At 39.7% G+C, this 26,085-nt stretch overlaps 1 protein-coding gene across 6 annotated transcripts in view; it reads right to left on the bottom strand.

Moving 5' to 3' along the window:
* The window catches only part of diaph2 (diaphanous-related formin 2), a 426,654-nt gene that overhangs the window by 42,301 nt on the left and 358,268 nt on the right, over window positions 1-26,085 (bottom strand). For 5 of the 6 annotated variants that reach the window (XM_086021885.1, XM_086021876.1, XM_086021913.1 and 2 more), the window contains 2 exons: window positions 25,465-25,557; window positions 24,000-24,065 (listed from right to left, as the gene is read on the bottom strand). In XM_086021885.1, the coding sequence (XP_085878011.1) occupies window positions 24,000-24,065; window positions 25,465-25,557 (159 nt within the window). The remainder of the gene's footprint in view (window positions 1-23,999; window positions 24,066-25,464; window positions 25,558-26,085) is intronic. The other variant, XM_086021922.1, reaches the window with a different exon arrangement.

The following is a 26,085-nucleotide window of genomic DNA, read 5'->3' as shown; positions in this document are numbered from 1 at the left end:
TAACATCACTAGCAGAAAATGTGCACATTTTTATAGGTTTATAGAGCCATTAGTGTGACATCAACTGTAATGCAATATTGAGCAGGTTATGATCATTTTCATGGCCAGATATGCAGCTGTATAGCCTCAATACTTTTTGGACACAGAATTAGCCAATTCTGATTTTAACCCTTGTATTGTGTTGGGGTCGAAATCGGCCCGTTTTTTAAGTCAATTCTGGGGTCAACTTGAACCCAACACAAAAACGTCCGTCTTACTAATTCATTTTCTTGTTGTCCTTTCAAGTTATATTTAATTAAAGTTGAATTTTCAAGGATTCAAGGAATTTTCCTTTCCTCAAAAACTCAAGGTAACAAAAATCCAATTAATTTTTTTTTTGTGGTACCAACACACACTTCCACATGACGTGACATGAAATACAATCCTCGAGATCCCAGGTTAGACTAGTAAGTCTCAGGACTTGTGAAAATAATATAAGATACGATAAATATGATAAAGAGATAAGGGTAATGGTTTTTCAAGGCTTCAATGTGGGCAAAGATTTACAAGGTCATTTTGTACTTAACAAAAAGAATAAAGTGTTCCAATGTGCCGGAATAAATGGACATGCGGCTATGACAATGGTTTTGAGTAGTCGAGTTTTAGTCATTGAATAAATGCTAAGTTGTGAAATCAATTATAATTGTTTTAATAATCGTGATTTCAATCTGAATCAAAATAATTGTGAGTATTATTTTCTTCCCTAAGCGTCCAGCCCTTGTACCTATGGGATAACAGAGATGGGAAACGGTTCGGAAAGACAGTCGGATTAGTCTGTGTTCGTGAACTACACTGGTAGAGAGCACAAACAAGCAGTTAAGCTACTGTAACATTATTGCAAAATAGGTCGCTGTTGACTGCAGACCATTAAACTAGTTGTTATTAATCCCGGACTATTATAACAATCACAATGATCACAAGTGTATGCCGACTAGTGCACAAGAGTAATTACCGCATCTCTCAATAAGCGCATTTCATTCATTGATTATCTTCCTTTAAAGGTTGTTTTAATCCTGTGATGAATCACACTGAAAACATTTAACCAACTGACTGAACTAATAAAAACACAAATGTGCACTAAAAACAGAGCAACCAAGACATTGGAGGGAAACAAAGTCGTCTAGGTAGCTGCAGCTAATTTGATTGGGATACGCTTAGACAGAAAATCAAGTTTTAATGAAGAGCCGAGTGGTGGGACAAATTAAGCATCACCCCAAAGAGCTGCCATTAAACGTTTATAAATGACATTGATGTTGGCAAGGAAGTAGGGAGCTCTGGGACCATACTGATGCTCGGTGAGCTGGGCGCAGACTCTGACCTCATCCGAGAAAAGGACGGCAAAAGGAAGGAATATGGCGGTGGGAATTGTGGGATGGAGGGAAAGGAGCATGAAGAAGAAAGCAGAAGACGAAGCGTCTGTTTGCTTGGTAGAATGGCGGGCGGGAGAAGAGCAGGAAAGGGGTGGGTGGGTTGGTGGGGCATGTAGGGCTGAGGGGGGAGAGGGTAGGCATGCGACAGCGGAGCGTGACAAGTGCAGCAGAACAAACCGGCGGTGACTCATGGGCTCCTTCATTCACTAGTGAGATCAGATCCAGGAGGACAGCCCACCATATGGGATGGCACAACTTATTCATCCAATCATTTGGACTGCAAACAGGACCAGACGAGGAGAGGAGATGGTGTGTGCGTGTCTGTCGCTGTGTGTGCAACGCACAGGGCAGCTGCACACTTCACCAAGATGACAGCAAGTGAAATGGGAAGTGAGGAGAACATTACATTATGAATATCTATGAAGAACACAACAGTTTGTCACCAATTTAAAAAAATCACCTGGAGCCGGCATGTGCCTCCTGCACACATTCATGTTTTGTTTGTGAGAAATTACAACCATTGATCAGTTCAGATTTACGTCACCCTATCTAATTCAGGCTAATGTGCAATTCAATAGAAAATATGCCCTGTAATACTCTGAATACAAAACAGTTAATCAGCCACTAATGCTGTCTGAAATACTTTGTGTGTGTTTTTTGTTAGACCCGTGATCAAGATGACAGGATCCAAATATTTGTGGGTTTCTAAGAATCTATTCAGGGAGGTGTTGCCCACCCTGGACTGGTCGCCAGTCAATCGTAGGGCAGATATAGACAAAAGAATGAAATACTCAGACAGAGTCTTCAGTTAACCGATCATGCATGTTTTGTTCCCAAGGGAGGTTCTGAGCTGAGATTAAAACACAGAACCTTTGACTGTGAGACAGCAAGCTAACCATGTTTCACAATGATAATGTCTACAGCCTTTTCCTGGTCTCTATCAAATTCAGATAGAGGCCAAGATTTTTGAGAAGGCGGTGGTCGTAAAAGCACACCAACCCCAGGAAAAGAACACCAGGCCTAATCTAACCAAAGACAGATATTTCTGTATGGACAAGTCTGTTTTATCCCCCGGTTGCGACTGTGAAACATAAACACTTTCATAACACACATAAACTACACAGGACTTCCTGGAAAGCAGAACCAATTTGCTTAGCTTCCCAACACACAGGAGCCCGCTGATAAAAATGTCGGTCTGTGCTGTGGTTTTGCAAAGATATTGTTATCCACTTCGGCAAGCTTGCAGGCTTACTGACAGATACCGATCGTCAGGTAATGTTGGGATTAGACTGGAGGTCTATTTCAGCGTATGGTTTTAGGAGTGGAATATTTGAATGTAATAATGAGTGGCCAAGATCGTTCCTGAAAGATTCTAAACAAATCTATATTATTATCACAAACAAGAACCATTCACATGCAAACGTGAAGAGTTATTTGGAATACCTGAAACATGTGAGTAGTAAGCAATTACAAACAAACACTTTATTCAAGAAGCAGTCATTCGGTTAACAACAGATACATTGACAGTTGCAACCATCGGTTTTGTTATTATGTGTTGAAATGTCAGAATTTTAGCCTCAATGGCCATAGGATCTCTGAGTGAATGTTCATGACAGCTGAATGTAAACAACGTAATAATTCCACGTTATTTGACCCCGTCCTCTGTACTAACATCCACTTGTACCTGCCAAACTGAATTGACCCTGGATAGTTTGTAAATTGAGGACTAACAGTTAAAAAAAAAGTAGATTGTAAGGACAGGAGGATCTAAGAATAGAGAAGAATCCGTGGCAAGGGGCAGCAGGAACATACTGGCGGCAAGATTGGCTGTGAATAGGACTCGCTGAAAATGTGATAACGCTGGAACTAACCTGCTTGGGATGTGTAATGCGCTCCTTTTGTATTAGCTAATGCAAGCCTTTTGTCATTTCCACAGAACTGTCACACTATTTCATCATGTCATCATGACATAACTGGGTGATGCACCACCAGCGGGCATCCCAATGAGAACTGCTGAAATTTGTGTCTGAAGTCTTGTGACAAATCAAAAAAGTACCGTATATTGTTTCTAAAGATATTTTTGGCCACCAATTGGTTCAGTTCGGCTCACCACAATACCAAAGTGGTAAAGGCTGAATTGGTTTCTTTCTGTGATGCTCATTGCCAAGAAGTGGGGAAATGTTCAATTCTGTACTTCTGAGGTCTAACCTTGAAGATTTCAAGTTGAATGTATACAACAACCTTGCTGAAGACCTCGGCAAGTATGTCCTTTAGCAGCTACATGAAAAACAATATTGTAACCCTTGCTCGCCTTTTCTTCCATTTTTTTTCTCACCAAATTATTGTGATTCACACATAGTGCATAAAGTCACATATATTTACACTAATTTCCATGTACAACAAATTGCGATGAATGCTGATATTTAGTATAACCAATAAATTGCCAGATACATTTTATACTGGTGACGTAAGGCTGCATCCTTCTGAGTTCCTAAGTTCATCATCATCAACAAGTTCATACATTTTGCATTAAAATATCCAACAGCAAGTGTCCACTGCAAGATCAGTAGGCAGGATGTGATCATATTTAATGATTTGACTTTAATCTAACTGTATATACATTTCTTCAGTGTGGTCCTTAAAAAACAGGTAAGTGACTGAATATGTTTCTTGCCCATGAAGTGGGTTAATGTAGAGTAGCAGCAACATAACATCAGCACAGCAATTGTAGCAACTGCTAGAAATGCATGGATTTTATGTAAGACACAATGATACACACGAGAGGTAATAACAGCTCCTATATGCGACCACTGCCTGAAGGCACTCACTTTGCCTTATTTAGGGCAGTGCCATGTGATGAGGTATGACAGTAGTAAGAGACTGTCCACATCAAAAAATGAAAAAAATATATAATCTAAAGGGAGATAATAGATGTTGCTACTCTAAGCCAATAATAGTGTCTATAATGAAATCAGTGGAGCAGAAACGCTCTTTCATTTCCTTATGTAGGGCCCGTGCGTTTTGCACATCCCATTATTCATGTGTTTCTCACTGCTGATAACTGTCCCATTTGCATCTGAATCATGAATGCCTCAAAACTGTATCCAACATGGAAATTAAGTGACCTAAAAATACTGTAGTCGCATCCATTATTTTATTAGCAACAGTGACTTTCTAAGAATGGCGAATTTGGCAGTTTGATGAAATGTCCATCCATCAATCCATCATTTTCTTAAGCAGAGGACAGGACTGTCTGGAGGACAAGTGTCCTCATTAGGGTTGCGGGTGAGCTCGAGCCAGTCCCTGCTGACTTTGAGTCAGGGTGGGGTACACCCTGGACTGATCACCAGCCAATCGAAAGCACATATGGACAAACAACCATTCACAATCATGTTTACGCTTATGGACAATGTAATGTCTTTGAGACATCAGTGTTGTTTTTGGCAGGCATTTGAGATATAGTCTTAGTCTATTGGACGAAAATGCTTATTAGTTTTTGTCACATTTAGTTATTCCTATTAGTGATAGTTTAAGTCTAGTTTTAGGCGACAAAAACTTCAATAGGTTTTAGTCTAGTTTTAGTCGACAGAAACTCCCAAAAAATGTTTTAGTCTAGTCTGCGTAAATTTAGACCAAAAATCAAAAAGTTTTTAGTCCGTTTTTGTTGAAAATAGGCATACAAGGTTTCGTACATACATTCCGTACATACAGGCATACATTTTTTAACTAATTCGTCAAAAAATGTAAGTACTTTGGCGGCTAACCGCATTGCTAAGGCTAAAAAGTCATTCAATATTGGTGAAATAAAAAAAACAAAACTGTGGATTTGTGTTTATTATTGTACACACACACACACACACACCCACACGCACCCACGCATACACACCCACACACACACATCCACACACACAAACACACACGCATACCAACGCAGACCATCCAGTCCGTGGTAGAAAAATGGTTGGGGACACTGCCTTAACCTACTTTTAATATTTGACACAACAAGTGAATGAATTGACATTAGCCTTGAAGTTAGCTCAACCAAAATAATTTATGCCTTAAGCCAGCCCATTTGCGCCACAGGTTACATGGAAAACTTTAAGCACAATGAAATTGATCACAAGCCGATTGTTGAATAACAAAGTGCAAGTAAATGTATACAGTATATGTTAACAGGACGAGTTACAGGACAAAATATCAGCGTGGTGAGCCCTCTGTCGCTTGAGATTTGTCATTCTTTCCATCTAGTTTGTGGCCACATTCACCGTTACCGCTGTCTACAATGCATCGTGTTGTTCTTCCTGCTGGGTTGTACAGAAAGTATATCCATATCTTTCCTTCAGTTCCGACCACCAAAGCCCATTTGCTGTCACTGTCGCCATGGTTCGTCAAAGGAAAGCGTGTCAGTGTGCGTGAGCCGAGACAAATGACCGCAGACCTGTTCGTGTTTTGTTGTGCCGGTGTGTGCGACGGTGTGTGCGACGCGTGCGCCCCGGCGATGGGCGTGCCCAAACAAGGATAGGTTGCACTAGCATTACAATTTTTTGAAAGACAGGTTACGTGTAGAATAGAAAGGGATGTCATAAATTTTGAACGTCCGACGGACCACACGCTAACAATTTCGTCCTGTCTCGTCTCGTCACCGAAAATTCATGTACGTCAAGTCATGTTTTTGTTGTTAAAGAGCCACGTTTAGCTCGTCATCGTCTCATTATGGTCATGAAAATAAGGGCCGTTAACGAAATATTTTCGTTGACGAAAACAACACTGCATGACATGCATATTATTATTAACATTATTATTATTAGTTTTCATTTTAAGATCACCTGTGTGTGAGACAATAAAAAAAAAAAAACTTGCAAATTTTAAGCCACTTGTTGTTTGGTGCAAAACTGTTGCTGCATGGGACTGATGACAATAAGAAGGAGAAGTCCATGCTTAATACAGTAGTAAGTCTTTAATTCTAAACTCCTGGAAAAAGCACTTTGTTTCTGCAGAATTCCAGCATCTTTTCTGTGCGTGGAGCTGACCCTTTTCCCTTAGCATGCCCTACTTCCACGTACAAAAGATAGGACAAGCGTGCATGAATGAAAATGGTGAATAATCATGACCTTACTTGGCTCAGAATGCCTGACTTACTCCAGCGGCCTCTGTGATTCTCAATTGTATTTTAACATCTGCTTCTTGTCCCCTTAATCCAACAATACTAAACAAATATATGACATAGCTGTCTGCAGTTCAGCTGGTGAGCTGCCAACACAATCTATTGCTATTATAAATAGGCATACATGACCAGTGAAATAGACACACGCAATCACAGTCCTACTGAAGTGGATACAAAATAGAAACAATCAAGAAGTAGTGTTGTATCTTTGCTCTCCTGCAGACCAATTCAATTTTCTTCCAGGGCATGTGTAAGCTGATTAAAACATCCAACAAAGACTTGGGGAAATATGTCACATCCTTCAGGACTGGACATAATATTGTGTATGCTGCTTTGCCGATTGAGATGCCGACTCTCTTTCCCTCGCTCTCCTCTCTCATGACCTTTCTACATTGGTATCATGCATTTATTTCCTCTTTAATGAGCAGTTTCTGTCCAATTCCACTAGAAAGATGTCTCATGCACATCTCTAAAAGAACTTGTTTTGATTTAAAATTCATTATTCATAAAAAATATCGGCCCCCGAGCCCGTTAAGCCCCCCCTACCACCCTCCAAAAAGCGTCCGTTAGGGCTGGGCGATATGACTGAAAAGTATATCACGATATAAGTGTTTCATATTGGTCAATATTGATATATATTGAATTTTTTTTCTTGTTTTTAACTATTGAAAATAATGACCCGAAGAAAAATACATTTAGGTTATTTTATTTTAACATAATACTTAACGTTTAATAAGAGGTCGATGTAACTATGAAAGAGTGAAATAAACCCGTGGATTAAATAAACTCCATTTTAAAGATAATGTGCTTAGAAGGGCTGAGAAATATTTGTCACAATCTAAGTATTTCATATCAGTCAATATTGATAATTATCAATATTGATAATTATTTATTTAGTTTTAAACCGTGCCTTTAAATAACAGTCAACTGTTTTTTGTACATCGTTATGTAGTGTAATGTGCAGTTTGTCCTCCATCAATGCATGGTAAATGCGTATTTGCATTAGGTCTACCCCAAAGCAGTTGTTGACATATATTAGCCCCCATTCAATTTTCATCCAATGCAAGTGAATGAATACTCTCTTGCAGTGCATACGTCATCGTTGACCTACAGTCTTTGGACTACTTTATCTTTTTAGCGGACTCATTATTGCCATAGTCCATTCATATTTGACTTGCTTGATTTTATCTTGAGTGAGATGCCGGTGTCGGATAAGGCTAACTACTGCTAGCATGTCAAAGACAAGAACTCCTCTACTTGTGCTTCTTCCTCGTTGGTTTAAAAGCTGCTTCTTCTTTGGTTTAAACGCTTCTTCTTCATGTTTGGAAGCGGAAGCGCGCTGCCTACATCACGCACCATACTGCGATTGGGTTTGTTTTTCCTTTTTCTATTGAACATTTTAACGAAGGCATTTTCTATTAGTATCGATCACGTGTCAATCGCGATACATATCGATATCGAATTATCGGCCCAGCCCTAGCGTCCGTGCATGACGCCGCGGGAGAGATGGTTGTATGTGTGTAATGAGACGAAGTGAGCGAGTCGAGACTTGTAATGGAACTGCTTTATTTAACAGCGGTCATTATCTATACGTCAATGCAGCGGATGTAAAATAGGTCAGTGTTAAGACTTTTGAATAAATGAACACATTTATGTAGCTGTTTGCCAATAATTTGATGTATCATGAACGTGATCTTTAAGCCGCAAATGTTTACACTTCATTTATAGCACTCACTATGCATTATGGGTGATGTAGTTAATAATAGCTCGAAATTAATTTGAATACATTTTATAAACTAAAATTAAATGTTGAAATAAAGACAATATGTGCTATACATTTTCAAGAGTGGCAATGACTTGACAATTGTTATAAATATACATCTTATATAATAATTGTTTATAATGTAATTTATTAGTATAACATATGATCGCTGTCATGTGAAAAACACTTATCTCCATTTTTTTCATTTTCTTATTTTTACATGAATGGTGTTTCCGCGTTACAGACATCGCATTAATGTGAAAATTAAACAAGTTTACAAAATTGAAGATAAGTGTTTTTCACAGGACAGCGACGATATGCAATTCATTAAAAGATATACAATACAATGCAATACCATTTTATTTGTATAGCGCATTTCACAACAGTTAGAGCTGTAACAAAGCACTTTACATACAAACAACAAGATAGATTTTATATAAACACTACTTTTTAATTTAGACTTGTTCCCAATTCCACCATGAATGTGCTGAGCAAAACTCTGGACAGGTAGGCATTCGACTTTATGAAACGTGACTGAGGACCACACAACAAACAATCTTCAAGTGTAGCAGGACAACTAACAATGCTACTCTATGCCCTTAAAATCTCCTGCGCCTTTGGATAACTAGTGGTATGTTTGAAGTGTTTGGATGCAATTTTTGTCGTTTGCCCATTTCCCCGAGTAGCTTGATCTGAACTTTGGTTGCCTCGCAAGAAGGTCACGCGCAGGCGGGTCAATTAACTGGCCGGACTAAAATCCACCTCCGCCCTTGCTTACTCCGCCCCTTTTTTAAAACTTGTCGCCCCCAGTCCTCCGTCCCAAAAATGGGTGTCCATCTGGGATGGAGGGTACGGACCGTTTCGGCCCCGGGAAGGACTGCCCAGCTCTGAAAATGAAGTTTGTGGCTACTTTGTGTCACTTGTGGCTGGGGATTGGCATCGCAAAAGTGTGTCAGGCGAACAAACACGTTGTTGTGCACTAGGGGCGACACAATGTCTGTTCAGCCAGCAAAAAGTAATGTCATATCACCAGACAATGTGTTAAGTACAGGGACGGAGCCATTGGTGGGCCTGGGTGTGCACAGGCCCACCCAGATTGACAGACTGCCCACCCAGTGAGATTCATGAAAAAATATATACTTTTACATTTTTATTAAATTATGAAATGATTTGTTTTTTTTAAATTGAATATTAAGAATGGCATAATTGTGGTTGCCTAAGGACGGTCTGGACTTCATCTTATTCGCTTTGTCATTTTATTTGAATATACGATGTGTAGGGACAGGAGGATTGCGCGAAGTGTGAGAAATATTCAGGCCCACCGTGATTTTTCCAGGCCCACCCATTAGCCACGTTCTGGCTCCGCCCCTGGTTAGGTACAGCTCTAAATAATGCATGGAACAAGGTTAAATATGCACGGAGGAAAAGCACAGAAATACCAAAATATTTACTGTTAAGGGGGCAATGTTTTCTTTGCTGTTTTTTTAGCTTGATTACGCAGGAGATAGTAACCAATTTCCAACCTAATGGTGGGGTTCAACATACGCCGAAAACAAATACTACAGTTTAGAGTGGATATGGAAAAATCTAAGAGGTATTTCACTTTTTTAAAACGTGGGAATATTTTTTTTTCCCCAATTTTTTTAAGAACACCTGAATATTAAAATAGTACTGATCAACCTTGGTGCAAGTCTATGTTTTATTACATACTCTTTCCCAATATAGGCGTAGACAATGTTCATAATGTAGAGTTGTTTAAAATGTCCGCCTGTTTCAAATAGTTTAAGATAGGCACCCTCCTTCAACACCCCAATAGTGTTTGTCAAACCCTTTGTAATACAACTCCGCAAACATACCTCATCTCACCAAAAAGCCATGTTGATCTTACATCATAGAATGGCTGTTCCCAAACATTTAAGCCAAGTCAAATCCCCTTCAACAAACAAAACAAATAAGCAAAGAGTTGACACACTTTTCTTCCTTGCACTACATCCACCTCAACCTTACTTCCTCCCAGACAATACCCCTAAAACAAAACAAATCCAATGTAGTGTTTTGCTACATAGATTTTTTTTTTTTCTGGAAAACAGCTTTCTTTCTTTATTCTTGTTTAACCTTTGTTAAACTACACACCCATTCACCAGAGTTGGTACAGCCCTGTCCCTGGCACTCACCGGCGCCCTAACACCCCCCAACCATCCCCACTAACCCCTGCAAAACAAAGCCTATTTAGCATATTGATATGTTTCATTTACAATGTGGAACAGCATTTCCCAAATGTTTTAAGGCCACACACTCCCTTTGACAAACCTCAGTTTTGTTGCACCCACATCCGCTGCACCACATTTCCCACCAAACAAAACACAATCAGTGCAATGTAATGTATTTCTAGTGTTTTTGGGCAGACACTTCCTTCAACATCCCAACAGGTTTGGCACAAACCTATGCTTGGCAGCACAACCCCAATTCATTCCACCAAAAAGCAATGCTGATTTTACATTGGACAACAGATTTTCCCAAACACACAATGTCTTTAACATCACAGAGTTGGCACATCCCCAAGCCTGACACAACAACACAGCCCATGTATGAAATAAGAAAAAAAAATTCATTATATTCAGTACAGATAATAACTTTTCACCTACGTCTTTTGTGACTTTAATTCCCATTTTTGCAAGGATGTGAATAATTTAGGGTTCAAATAAACTAAATATATAATGTATGTAAAAAATGCATTATTTTCATCCACATTAAAAAAAAAAAATCAGAGGACCCATAAGCTGGTTTAAGATGTTTACTGGTCATAGACCTTACGTTATAAGAGCTACAATCAATCAATTCTACGTTCACAGACCAATGAGTCCTTTAGAGGGAACCACACCTGGAGTGTGGAGAAATTGTAATGGTCCATCAACCACGTACAAAAGCGATACCCTCCCCAAAAGAGGGTCAAAGATGTGGTGAGCTAGCAAGATGTGGAGGGATGCAGATGCATCGGGAATTAATTAAAAAGAGGCAAAGGGATAAGAGTGGAACTAACAAGAGGGTGTGTCTCAGGCTGGCTGGGAAAAGATTCAGTTCCAGGCACCATTGGAGATTTTTCAGGGGGTGGGTGTCTTGTGACCCCTAAAGGTTTTGTGGATTGGTAGGAGGGGATTAGTCAAATAGCTCCACTGCTTTTGTGTTGCAATGATGACAAGCTACCCTGTGCAGCAGGCGGTCATAATTAAACAGGTTTTTGTTGTTGTTTTTTAACTGGAAACAGTCACCCGTCAGCAAAGCCAAAAGCTATTCAATTGCCCTTTTCACACAAAAGAATCATGAACATCATTCACGCAAGAGTTAGTGACAGAGAACCACGCATTTAGCTTTTTTGTGACCCAGGGTACATTTTTGAAGAAGCATGATCAATTCTCTTCACTCTGTGGAAAAACGGTTGCATCTTCATTTTTGTGCCAGGGTAAGTCTAGTTTATCGTATTCGGGAAATTGGCAGACAGCGTTGCGCCTTGCTAGGCGTTCCGGCAGATGGAGCTGGCGCGTACACGGGGCACCTGACAATGTGATGACAGAAAATAGACTGGGCTCACTGAAAAAAAATTAAAAAAACAAGTGCATCTTCAAATTCTTCCATCTTCCATATTGTTTTTATTTCACCAATCACCACGCTGTGCGTGTGTGTGTCAGTTGTTTTTGTCCGACATTTTCTCTTTGTTTGGCGGCATGTCTGCTCGTGCGGCGCCTGCTTGTGACGTGAGGATTACGTTCTCGACGCCGATTGGCTGTCGCGGACGAGGGATGGACCGGGACCACGTGGTCGATTAAATACGCAGGACGGAACGCGGTGGCGGTTAGGCGATGCCCGGCTCTGCACAGCGGTCTCCAATTGCCCACGTCACATGCACATCTGGCTACATCCGCAAGGCGATCTTGCAGTTAACCTTGTGTAAATACACTTTTACGTGTGCCAATCTGATGAACGGACTGCAGCGACTCAGTTTCTGCCTCCGTAATGTCAAGCACTTTGTGCGCCTTGGTGACAATACATTTAATATGAATGAGGGGAGCAGCTTCGATTGGCCGGGAGTTGGCTGTGTTCCATACCACAACGACACAAACACCTTCTTCCATTTGTGCGAGTCTAAGAAAACACAAAAATAAAGCAAACTCCACAAATACACACAGTTAGACTGCACTGAGCATGAAAATAGGGCCCTTAATGTGCAGTTTTAATTGATAGACAATGCCTGAGCACAAGTCTCAGTATGAAGACATATCCGATCGTATAAAGGTATATGCAAGAAAAGAGGCTAAATGTCTATGAGTTTCAAGGTGAGGGAACAATAAAGAAGAGAGGCGATAAAAAGCCGACCCGGCTGATGTGTGTCTGTTGCAGTTCTAAAAGCTGCATAGGCCCTGAGACATCCGCGGAATCCTTTCTCTAAGTCCCACTGATACATTCAAAGCGTTACTTCCACGGGGCCAAACTTTTGTTCCCTCACAAAAGGCCTGACCAGAGGTTCCCCCCTACATGGGAGCCCCGTTCAAAATCAGATTACTTCCACTGAAGTCCCCCTTTCTCCACCTGCCAGTTAACTATGTCAATACTATTGTGTCGTCAGTGAAAAACTCTCTATTTTTGGCATAATGGAGGCTGCATGTGTATTATTGCCTCTGCTGCTATGTATTCTAGCAGGGAGGGGAAACAGCCCACCCTCACGCGCCTTCCTCCTTTCCTTATATTATTTCTTTGAAGGGAAATCTGGGCCACATGCCCCAGAGGAACGCTAAGTGCTTTAATTCATTCGCACCTTTTCTCTCTGGCTGCCATCTCCAAGGCCTCCTTTTATGCCCAGAAGTGATTTTTTTAGGCTGGACCATCAAAGCAATTACGTTGTCGGCCTGTTACCCTAATATGAGGAGAGATGACTGACAAGACAACCATTGTACAGCGGTGGAAGGGCATTTGGCTTCAATTTATTCGATCTGAAAACATTCAAACATCGGCATCCGCTGAAATAATCATAAACAAGCAGGTATGATCGTCTCCTTGAGATGTTTGGAGTAAAAAAAAAAACAATTCTCTACATGACATATCTCAATTACCTTTCTCACCTTCCTAAGCAAAACGACTAAGTAGCACAGTTAGTCGATGGAGAATGCCGGCAATGTAACATTAGACTGTGGGCATGGCAGCCAGTGATGTGTAACAATTAATGTAATGGACAAAAACGAGCACCATCTTTGTGCTAATGACAATGTCTTGTATTACAGCTCAAATGCACAGGGTCTCCACGGCTCTTGTCATTACGAGTATATAGGAAGATGGCTCGCTACAAAATGGGATGCGCCGTAACTGGATAATGCGGGCGGAGAGAGCGGAGCATGGCGCCACTGGGCCAATGTTCCGTCCGGGGCAATAATTCTGGCCTGAGTGACACGGACAGGGTCATTGAAATTGATGGAGGCAGGATGGGAAAAGTAAAGCACTTTAGGAAAGCGGCATGATAGGGAAGGGAAGGGAAGTTGGGAAGATTCTGAACGAAGAAAAAGGTAAAATGGGAGACTGAGAGACAAAAGGCAATGATAGAAAAGAAGCATGTTCAGCCTCTTCTCTACTATGCTGTGTAATCGTAAAAAACTTTGATTCAATTTTTCTCTGAAATCCATGTTGTGAACAGATGGGAGATGGGAGTACCTAAGAGCACTGCACAGCACCGGCTTGGCTTGGTTTAGCCCTTGGTTTTCCACGTCAAACTACGGCTGCAAACAGTGAAAAAACATGCCACATTGACAAGTCCGAAAGACATTTACTAACAAATGACAAAACATGGGGAGAACAGGGTTCTTTTGGATATACTTATTGGCATGTGGCAGTTGAAGAGACTGAGGGCCGCAAGAAAACTGACTGCTGACTATCGGGTTGATGGTTTACCGTGGTAATACAAAGTCCAGTTGTCGATAACCATTAATATTGTTTGTCAAAGGTAATGAGCTATTCTTTTCTTTTTTTAGGGGACTTCTGAGCGGGGCACACAATGATTGGCTGCTTTCCGAGTTGAGTAAAACAGGCATCTCTTTGAAGTGAATTGCTTTCAATTAATACAATACAATTTTATTAACTACAAAGTAATTTTTGTCCTTCTCGGCGAGCAGAAGAAGAATTAAAACTAAAGAAGATTGTTAACATCTATTTTTTGTCATTTATTAAAATTTACAAAATGTACAAAAATACACATTTCCTAATGTACCAAATATTCTACATTTTGTTAAAATATATTGTGTTAAAAAAAAGCAAAAACAAAGTTTTAAATAAAAAAAGAAGGCATTTTAGGGCTGCAATCTTAATGCCGTGATACCACAATATTTTCAGGATTTAATATCTGTCCATGCCTAGTCTAAACTAAGGCATAGTGAAAGTGTAAGACTAAAATATCATCAAATTTTAACTCATCACGGCAAAGACAACTCTTCTCTACAGGTGAGGGAGTAAAAATAAAAAGAAACAACATATCCAGGAGGGCAGTGCAATGAAGGATCTGACCAACAATTGAAACAGATGTGGTGTACGCCACGTTGATTGATTGAAAAATGATATTTTTTTTCTCTTAATGAACAGCCAAGACACAGAAGCACAAAATGGTGGCTGTCCTCCAGTGTACTTTTTCTTCTTTGTTGGTGAAAAGACATGCCAGGTGAGGATTTAGCATTCCAAATTGTTCTGTTGTGGCTTGAAGTATAAAATGTGGGGGTGTTAGTATCGGAGTCAAGATGATATGAGAGAACATGTGTACAGACAGTAATGCAGCAATATGACATATTGCCTAATCAGTCTTTCTTGCTTTCACGAGCTGTCATCTGGCCCATCAAGCCATCAAGACCTTCAGCCTCTCCCTCGCTCATTGACTGATTCCCTTGTTCAATTATTCCCGCTTTAAGCAGCACCATCTATTTAGCTTTCAGAGACTCTAGTAAAATTATAAGAGGATTGCTTCTTCAGCTATATTTACAATCATAAAACCTTTACAGCAAATCTATATCTTAGACACTCTGTTGCCTTGGTAAACATATTAAAGGTGGTATCAAGAGCGAGAAAAGGGCATGCCTGCCATGTTGGAGACATTAATGATGTAGAGTCATAAATGATTTTTACATGCTGTCCCACTAATCATAATGCATACTGTTTGAATATTTACATTGATAGAATGCTATTTTTAGACGGAATAGACAGGGTTTGTCTGTTTGTGCGAGGATGCATGAATATTTAGCTGTAATTCTGGACAAACCAACAAATCAAAATGCCAGCTATTGTAAGTCAAACAAATCAGCTCAACTACTGGCCTGACAAGTCCATCAAAAACCTTCCCAAAATACAAATACACATTAACAAACAAAGACATCTTTGAAAATAACAAACTCAGTATAGTTTCAACCTGAACAAACGCTACCTTCCCTAGCGGTTGGAAATCTAAAAAGAACATCTCAGCTCCAATCTGCCCTAATCCGCCCTAAAGCAAGAATGACCCTAGCAACTGGATGGAAGTAATCTGGAGAGGAAGTAGGGTAGGGGAAAAATAGTTGAGGTAATGCGGTGTGCTGCCTCATCCTTTACTTAGCTGGCAATGCCTTCAGGGGAGACGTGTTATAAAGCAAACCTAATGGACATTATGAGGAAACCCGGACCGTTAACATGCACTACAGTTTACTTACATGTTGATGTACACAGCTAAGTGTATATACTGTAGAATGCTGAAATCCACATATTATTATGCTATAATTGTACATGTAACATATACATAAAAGATTTCAAATCAGCCCACACCGTGGCTCTTTCCAAACCTGATATATTTGTTACATTGTAGGGGAGTAACTTCGTCTTTTATGGATTACATGAGTATCTGTCATGTATCTGGTGTTCCTCTTTTTTTTGTTTTTATCCTATTTCTTGTGCACTTGACCAGTAACAGAATTAGTAGAATTATAGACAGTTTAATTACACCAACTTTTAGTATTTACCCAAAACCCACGTGTCATTAGTACACTGAAATGAGCTGCATTGCACTTCAGCCATATATAAATTCAGAGATTTACCGTGAAGAGATTTCTCAAAATTGAACAACAATGTGAAGGCGAATTAGCAGTAGAAGGCATTTCCAGAAATTCCATAATAATGGGATCATTTGGAAAGTTTTAGCTTGGATAAACTATGCCTCCAAGTTTCCAAACTGGCATACTTTGTACAACTGTAGGAGTGGACCAAAGGTCCTCTGGCAGACCTCTGGCTAGAAATATTGGCTTCCAAAGCTAATGACCTTAAATTGCACACACGGGTGCAGTTAAGCTTTGCTTGTTCCCCCAGTAGCTTACAACAGCAAATATGTCATTGGGAGAATAAACAACAATTACACTCTATACGCCTCTAATTACATCATCCTATGTTACTATCACGAGCGAGGGGAGATTTGATTAAAAGCCACAAACAAAAGTACAATGTATTAATGTGTGATCTTATCCTAAAAAGTTATTTATTAAAAGCAAAGAAAAGGGACAGGGGAGGATAGCACGACCAGTTAGAACCCTGATGAGTATTTGGTGGTCAACTATGACAGTTAAGGGCATTTACTGTAATATGGCTGGAAGTCATGCTACAGAATACACCAAGCAACAAAAAAGAAAGACCGAAAGATATAAAATTACATATGAAGCTAAGCCAGTGTACTCCATAGGTAAAATGGCCCATTTCACATTTTCCATTACGATGAAAGTGGTTATGTCAACTATGGATGAACTGTGTCCACTGACAGACTTGTTTTGTTCGCTGTAAAGTGTCCACCCAAGTTCAGCCCTTTTGTGTGTCTGGTGCTTTGAGCAAATGGAGATTGCCATCGTATCCTTAAGGCACATCAATAAATAAACGTGACTCAAATAAACAGATAAATAAATAAAACTGGGGGAAGAGCATAGCAAATTGGCATTAGTCCATGGGAGCACGTCACGCATCGTAGTGTTCAACTGCATGAGTGCCGTAGCGTTCTAATTTTAGCTTATCAACACTGCTTGATCTTGAACCTATCCCTCCCTATTGATACTCACTGATACTTGTGCCTTTGAAATCTTCATCTTCTCAAGTACAACAGTTTCTCAATTCAATACAGTTATGTACTGTCATATTGCAGCCTTTTGGGTATGATCGCAATTGAGTTCGAGTCAACTGCAGATCTGTCATAGTTACTTCAAATGATAATAAAAACACTGTGAATGAACACACTCGAGAGAGCTTTTTAGAAATATGCTAAATGTACAAAGAAAACAAGCTACAGTGGACAAAATGCATACTTTGACAAAGGTTTTGCAAAAATGATGCCTCTAAAATATAGAGGTCAAACATTAAGTTTCCAAATCACATGGCAGATGTGCATCTGCGATGCAACTCACCTTCACATTAAAACATTTTTTTGTCTAACATTAAAACAGGTAGGCCTATTATGTTGTTTTGATGCTTCATTGCAAACTGCTGTTAAATGTTTTAACACTAAAACTTGAATGTCAACAACGTTCAAATGTAAAACAAATATACGTTTCCATGCGATAGATTGTTGCATTAAAATCGTTTTGAAAGTTGAGTGAAACAGAGGTGGCTCAGTAATATGTGTTTGACTTCAGTGGTCCACTGTAATTTGTCATTTTTTTTTGTTTGGCTGAACTGAATATGCAATGCATTTTTGGTTAGCAAATGCCCAAACAAACTCTTTCCTCAGGGCTGTGCCTTTTCGGTTGGCTTTGTTTTCCTCTACAATTCTGTAAAGACTTTAAAACCTGTCAAGTTTATTGAGTGAAGCTAATTGAATGCAAATCTATCTAAAACTATATATATATATATATATATATATATATATATATATATATATATACACCCGTATATATTTCAATCTGTCAACAATTGAACAGCAACCTGAAGCTGGTTTGGGAGTGTGAAATCTCCCATCTACCTTTCCGACATATACTGTTCATCTCCATTGTGTTTTTACAGGATTGAGTGGCTGAAATGTTTTCTAATATAGCTTTTAGCTGGACACAAGTGTTCAGTCTTCATGATATTTGTGTTAGCTTCAGTTTAGCAGACACCTCTTCCAATTACACATCATTCACTGCCATATATAAGACCATTATTCAGGCTTACTGTGAACCTTGACAATAGTGCAAGACCACCATCTTGTCAACAAGTTCTAGTGGATTCTCCTCGAAGCTAAAAGCACTACATGCATTATCATTCCATTGACATCTTTGTTCCCCGCATCCCTGTTTCAAACAGATAACCAGAATTTATCACTCTTTGACGTGTGATCTCTTTATCGGCATCTACTGGAATTACCACAATCACTCATCTCTTGATTTGCTGTTAGTAGACTTTAAAGCCCAGGAAGTCAAATTAATTCCTCCTCATTGCAGTCGACAGACTGTATTGATAGTGTCATCGTCTTCAGAATGCAAACGTCAATTCGGACATTTAATCGAAAATGGCTTAATAACAGCCATGTTGTATGGAGATAGGCTAAAAGAAAGGAAAGGAAAAACAAGGGTATGATGGCAGAAGACGTCTTTGATAGTGTTTGTTATTGTGAGCAGAACAAACAGGCATCCGACACCTACGCACATTTGCTTTTTTCCTCCATCTGATCATCAGCTGGCCCTGCTGTATTCCTAATGAGCAATGCATTGAGTTTAATTCAACCAAAGCAACTTGTTCATCCTTCAACACTAAGTATGATAGCCCGGGCTGTATTACATTATATGATGGCTATTTATCAGTGAGTGGGACACTCTTACTGCCGGCCCCTTTATTGGGCATTTCTTTGGCTTTAAACACTGCAAATTTATAGCTCTAATAGGAATTGATCTCAGAATGAACTGCATCAAGCCTATTGCGTGGATGCGCCCTGGGTAAAAATAAGATAAAACCCTCCATTATGGGACCTCCAAAGCGTATTTGCCCTCCGAAATTGATCCACTATTGACAATTTACACTTAGGGTGACCTTTCATAACTGCCCCCACACTTGAGAAGCAATATTGTTAGGAGACTAAGTAAGGAAAAAAAGAGCCACTGAATACACTCCAGGATATTACTGGATCTCATAAGATAGTAGAAGCTAGTTCATTGATGGCTCAATAAGCAGTTGGGTCGCAAGTAGCGTTCCCATCAATGAGCCAGAATTATTGTTCTATTACCTCTGCCAAGTAGATTGTTTGCTATACAAACAATTTTGGGGTGGTGTGAAGGTTTAGGAAAGAACCTAGGTTTTACTGCGTGGAGTAAATGTGTTCAAAGCAATTTTCTTAACTTTTGTAACATTGCTAGAGCATTTTCATCATGTTTCTCAATTTCTGCATGAAGCTTAATGACATAAATGTGGACATCTCCTTGAGGTGTGTATTTGTGATTTGTAACAGTGACCATATGCACTTTTCTTTTCCCAGAAAATGCCCACTTTTTTGGTGTTGAATAATATTGCATTGCATAAACTATTAGGATGATGAAGCAAAACAATTTCCCAAATCAGGTTATGGTAAGTGTCTTTTTGGGTCAAAGCAAGGTGTGCAGGCTTTTTCTACGCCCAAAGACATCACCTCTTAAAAGTAGTGGCACCAAAGTATGCATATCTGCCTTACCTTTCCTTATCTTTGGGAAACAGGTGATAGATTTCAAACAGCACCGCTTTACTCTCATCTTGCGTTTTAATATCTCAAATCTGCTAAAGGCATCCAAGCAACAGCATGAGGCACTGAGTCCTGTGGGCCTCTTCGTCTGAAATCACGTTAGCTCCACTTCCTGCCGGATTGCCTCCAGGGCCGCCCCGATGAATAGCATCTATTAACACCAGGAGTGGACGCCCAGAGGAGGCCTTAGCTCTCAACTCTGAGATATCAAACAGAAACGGCGATACATGCTTGAGAATGTATGAGTGGCAAGCACTCTTTAGAGTGGAACGACCAGTGAAGTTGCAGAAGAGCAGCAAAGAATACATGTGTCGAAATTATTCCCGAAAGTGCAGTTTAGGTTCATGTATTTTAAGGAACGAGGACATGAAAAAAGTTAGACCGCTGCAAAATGCCTTGCAATATGAGGGTCATTTGGAAAACAAACACGACAATAATATGCAGTGAAATATTATTTATGGCAAAAATGACTTTGGGGGATTTAGCACAACAATGGGGTGTTTACCATCGCCAGCAGCTTTTTCATCAGATGCATCCCTTGGGCCTCTTGGTTTTGCCTCTTTGCAGATTCATCCACTTTAGCCTCTTTAAAATTTCATGAAATAAACTAGGTAATTTCATCTTCATTAAGCATACAGGGGGGGTCTCCGCTCTGACTTGACCCGTCGAATTAAACGAATGGGTCTGAACTTTCTAATTTGAAAGATTAGAAAGTTGGGCTGAAATTCCATGACCTGGGTAAGCATTATATCGGGACGTATATTTTTAACGAGACTATAAATTATTCCCGCCCCCTCTTCAATGTCAAATAAGTCGTGAAGAGACTTACTATACAAAACTGAAAATGGAACTTTTGAAGGTGAATCAAGATACCAGCAGAGAAAGGAATGGAGACTGGAGCCCTGGTTTGGGAATGTAATGATGTTGAAAAGACAGTAAATATATAAGATTGTCTGGCCTCTCTCTGAAAACTGATAGATGTGTCTTTTGGGATGCCCCTTGCTATGAACGACCCACTGAGTCTGTGGCTTTCATCCCTGACCGAAAATCGATGGAGCAGGATGTATGAGGGGCTTGTGTTTTAAATCTGCCAATCTTCTGCCAGATACCTAGGTAACTGTCTTACCACGGGGAGAACCGAGGAAATAGAAAATGAGCAGCCTAACTTTAGCTAGATTTTTTTCCCCCCTCTCATATATACAAATATGCTCATTCGTCCTGGACCAACTCGATTCAATATCACTACGTATTTAATGAATTATCTTCCAGAAACTCCCCAAGACTCCATCAATCTCTCAATTTTTCCTGTGCTGAATTAGGACTGTCTGGTGTAATTGCATAACACATGCATGGAGCCTCCAGGGTTAGCTTTTCCATCTCATACAAAGTGGAGACAAGGAAATGGGAAATGCTTGTAGAATTGGGCGTAATTGTGACTGGCAGCACCAAGAATTGCGCGGAGCCTGACACCGGAGGTAGTCAGCTGCAGGGGAGTTCAGCCTGAAAGACGACAAGCAGACACTCGCTGGTTTTAAATCAACTTACGTTGACGCAAGCAAAGAGAGACACTCGGTTACAGGAGGCTGCTGAAGAGGACGCTAAGTTAATCAAGCTTTAAAAGCATCAGATGACAATAATGGTGACAAGTAGGAAAGGATACATTTTGCACAATGACTGAATCAACTGCTTTAACACCTCCACTAGTATCGTATTAAACTTCCCCAATCAGAGTGAAAAATACTGCCTCAAACAGTACAATGCCCAACCGTACGCGGATCTCAACCCATGTCGTGATTCAAGAACTTGACAATTTTTGTGTTTTTATGCCAAATTCAGAAAAGTGCAGTTGAATGGTGAGTTCTAGCTGCATAGTATGTTGCACCATGAATTAACCCAGCGAGAATAATGTAATAATCATAATCACACAACAATGGCAGTACATAGAGACCCACTTAATTACTTTTTAAATAATTTTTTAACTGTTGGTAATTTTAGATTCTGCCATTCAACACAGCCAGACGGATGTGAATGGAGATTGGTGCACGGCTGTATTGCCGCACTCGCTGCATGAATTTAATGATTTTTGAACAGGGCTAGATTTAATCTCACACTTGAAACCAGGATCCTTTGCTCTTTGATGCTGTTATCCGTTCCACTACTGTGGGACAAACCATCTTATTTTGCAATACCTTATATTTTTAGCATTAATCGGAACATTGAAACATGACACATAACGCAGAGATCCCTCAGAATATACGAAACACGTTTTTCCAAGAAAAACAAACAAACACATTTAACCAGCAACCGTAAAGATGCTTTTTGCCCCAGAGTCTATAAACACGTGCAACTCAATAAAGCTGAAGCCTAAAACTAGAACACAAACATATTCAACAGACAAAAACTGAATATAATATGCAGTTTCAGAAAGATAAAATAGAGACAATACTTCAAAACACACATAGTATATCGTTCATCGTTCCTTATTTGAGGTGGCTAACCAGGATGACGGTAGAGACTAGAAGTGGTGTAATTTTTGTTATTATTTTTTTTTAAATCAGGTTAACATTCAGACTATCATTGATATTCAGGTATTCCAAAGCATGTTTGGGCTCTAAAAAAGTCATCACAGTGAGAAACAGCAGCATGTACAGTATATATAAAAGAAAAGTTGTTTGGGAACTAATCTAAAACCTAAACCCAAACCCTAACTGTAACCACTAATACCAAGAAAATCTAAACTAGTAGAGCTCATGGGCAGAGGTGATCTTATTGACTCGGAAACTATCACGACTGTAATGAAAAACAAGCAGCTCACGGCCCAAAAGGACACTCCACAGGTGGACTCATCCCACCCAGTTTACAATTGACTTCAACAGCAACAAAGGTCACGCTCCAGTGAAGCTAAGATGTCGACATCATCTGCAAATACAAACTAGAAAGCCGGTGAGCCCTCTGGATTCCCTTCATTAAAGTCAAAACATCAAAGTGGACGTGTCCCAAATGCCCCATGAGATTCCATTCATGGGAATTTGAAACAGAATAAATGAGAAAGGGCCTCACCTCTGTGAAGGTTTTGAATACAGAGGTGATAAAGGCATCTCATGAATTTTACAATTGCCTGGTAGAAGTTCTGTGGAGTTTGATTTAACAAACATACTTTCCAAAAAAAAATATTTCAGCTTGAGCGCGTACCACACCACTGGGTCCTTCTACACAGAAGCAAACTCCAACACTGGCAAAATATGTTCAAAGCAAAGGTTCAATATCTTTTACGTGCCGCTCCCCAAGGCCCCTCAAGTAGTTAAACTGAATTCAACCAATTAGTCAGAAAAGTAAAGTGCTTGTTCGGAGCTGTTGAGTGCAATTTAACTCAAATAAACCTCAGGAAATTTTATGTATATACAAATATGCACTTGTTCAGACACTTTTCAAGATACGAAGAAAAATGTGTAGTAGTTGGCCAGGTTGTTGACAGACACAAACTGAAAATGAAAGTAATTACTACCCGATAGGGACAAACATTTGCTGAAGGTTACAAACACAGCACAGAAAAGTGCTGTGCCAAAGCAGGAATTAAAAAAAGTTCATTTGTGAACAAGGATTTTAAGTTTGGCATGGCAAAAAACAAAACACTACAAGAAATGTCTAAGCCGAGGCTGTTAGGAGCATGACATGAGATGACTTGAGCTGCTCTACAAAGCAAAAAAAATGCTGTGACTTTCTGCTCATGAGGCTTTTTAGTGTGATTCTTCGGCATACACATATAAATCCAGCATTTTAACATTAGCCTTTTCAAAGCAACGCAAAACAGCTCAGCAAAGGCCCCTGGGTGTTGTCGAGCAGCTCGGCACAAGGAAGGATGTGAGTTACACAGCCAGCATTAGAGCAGCGGGAGGCAGGATTCTGTTGTGTGGAGATGGAATATAAAAAGGGACTTAAAACACACACCTAGGGTTCTGTAACCATGGTTAGCAGTGGGCCACCGAGAGCCTGGACTGGAAGGACTTTGATCACCTAGAAAAATGTTGTAGATGGAGTTGAGGGGAAAAAGAGATCAGAGTAGAAGAGGGAAAGGGTGGGATGCATGAGTAAGAAAAGAGAAAACAGCATTAGAGATTTATTTTAGCAAGAATGGAACTCCCAGAAACAACCCTTGGAAGTGATAAAATGTCAGGACACCAATTCAAAACCCCAAGAAAGAGTGATGGAATTTAAATGGTGAAAGCAAGGGGAAAACATACTGTATTTCCTCAAATAGTGGCTTGCGCTGTACTAGTAGATGACATACTCCACTGAACTGATGTGAATACATAGACATCTTCTTTTGTCCCCCAGGTGGTACCACTGTAATTATCTTAATTACAGGTGACATGTAAAGCTTGATTTTGATGAAAAAACAAAAACAAAACAAAAACACTACTACTTGCAAGCTGATAAACATTTAGATGTTTAAGATTGATTTTCAGCTGCAAGACCTGATAAAATGTATAAGTTTCCCCCACCCTCGTAAATGCCTGTATAAATAAAAACACCGGAAGGCCACTATATGAGAAAATACGGTTGGTTTTTACTTGATACAGTCATAGCATTGAAACAGGAGGAAATGCATACACTCACTTGCACTAAAAGACTGTAGTATGACACCAAATCATCAATAAAATTGAAGAATATTAACTCATGGATTGACAAATTATTTAAATTCATCAAAATAATCAAGCGAGTGTAGACACCTACCAAATGATTGGAAACCTACAATCAATTTGAGTGAAGGTTGAATGGTATGTGCATGCAAATGGGGGTGACTGGTCATGATCATCATCACCAACGCCAACCAATAATTATTACCAATATAATGCTCAAAGATATATCATCTTTGAAGCATCATCACAGGTTTTTGCAGGCCAATTGCAAGGTGTACTATTGAAATTTCACCATTGACATCAAAAACAATACTGTGCACCAAAGAAGCGAACTTAATGAGGATAAAATTAAGCAGAAAGGGCACTCAAGTTCAACCTAGATGGCAAAAACCCCGTCAAAATGCAAGAGGCCATCTTGGCAGAACCGATTACTGTATTTTGTTACCACAGCAGCGTGGTGCCACTGTAACAAGTGTTTCATTTTCTGCAAAGGGAAAAGACATTGCTAATGAGATACACTGGGCCTCATGTATACTTCTGTCTATGATGAATGTCTGCTTGAAGATGTATCTTTAGACATGATCAGTGCTTGTGTCCACAATACAAAGGGATACAAGCAATCAACAGATTCAGACCAGGATCATTTTCAAACTGGCCTCTGTAATCACCAGTCATGTTGTGTTATGTTATGTGATGACTTTGGAAGGGCACCAATAGGTAAACTTCATTCACATCGCTATGAATATAAAGCCAACTGTTTTGTTCTGTCTTACCGTTGCGCGGCGTCCGTTTTCGCCGATCACGGAAGGCTGCTCCCGACTGCAGAGCTTCCATCAGGCTGTCCATCACACCAGTTTCATCTCCCTCTGTTGGACACCACAAAATGAGCAAAAATGTAATCACTACTCAGTATAATCTGAGTGTGCACACAAGCAGACTCAGATTTCTGATTAAGTGACTTCTGAAGGAACCTGATTGCACTACATTTTATTTAGGGGTATCAAAGTACTGAATAAAAAGGCATGCCACACTTTTCAGATTTATATTCTCTTCAAATTTTGAAAACAGTACATCATTTTCATTTCACTTCACACTCATGTGTTACTTTTTGTTGGTCTCTCACATTAAATCTCAAGAAAACACACTCAAGTTTGTGATTGTAAGGTCACCAAATTTGACAAAAATTCAAGGGGCATGGACACCTTTTTAAGGGACTGCATATTCATCCGAGGCTATATTTGGGAATATGTGGTTGAATGGTTTAGAATGCAGTATTACCGATGCTATGATGTGTAAAGGAAGTCAGACCGATGAGGATGAAACTATCCTCACTTAAAATTTAAGGAAAAAAATGATCAACACATTTTTATATCACCTGGTGGGTTACTACAAAG

Source organism: Filicampus tigris, chromosome 2 (assembly GCF_054856515.1).
Source record: "Filicampus tigris isolate MCC_2025a chromosome 2, RoL_Ftig_1.0, whole genome shotgun sequence".
Classification (NCBI taxonomy): Eukaryota; Metazoa; Chordata; class Actinopteri; order Syngnathiformes; family Syngnathidae; genus Filicampus; species Filicampus tigris.
This window is presented reverse-complemented; position numbering and strand designations above follow the sequence as displayed.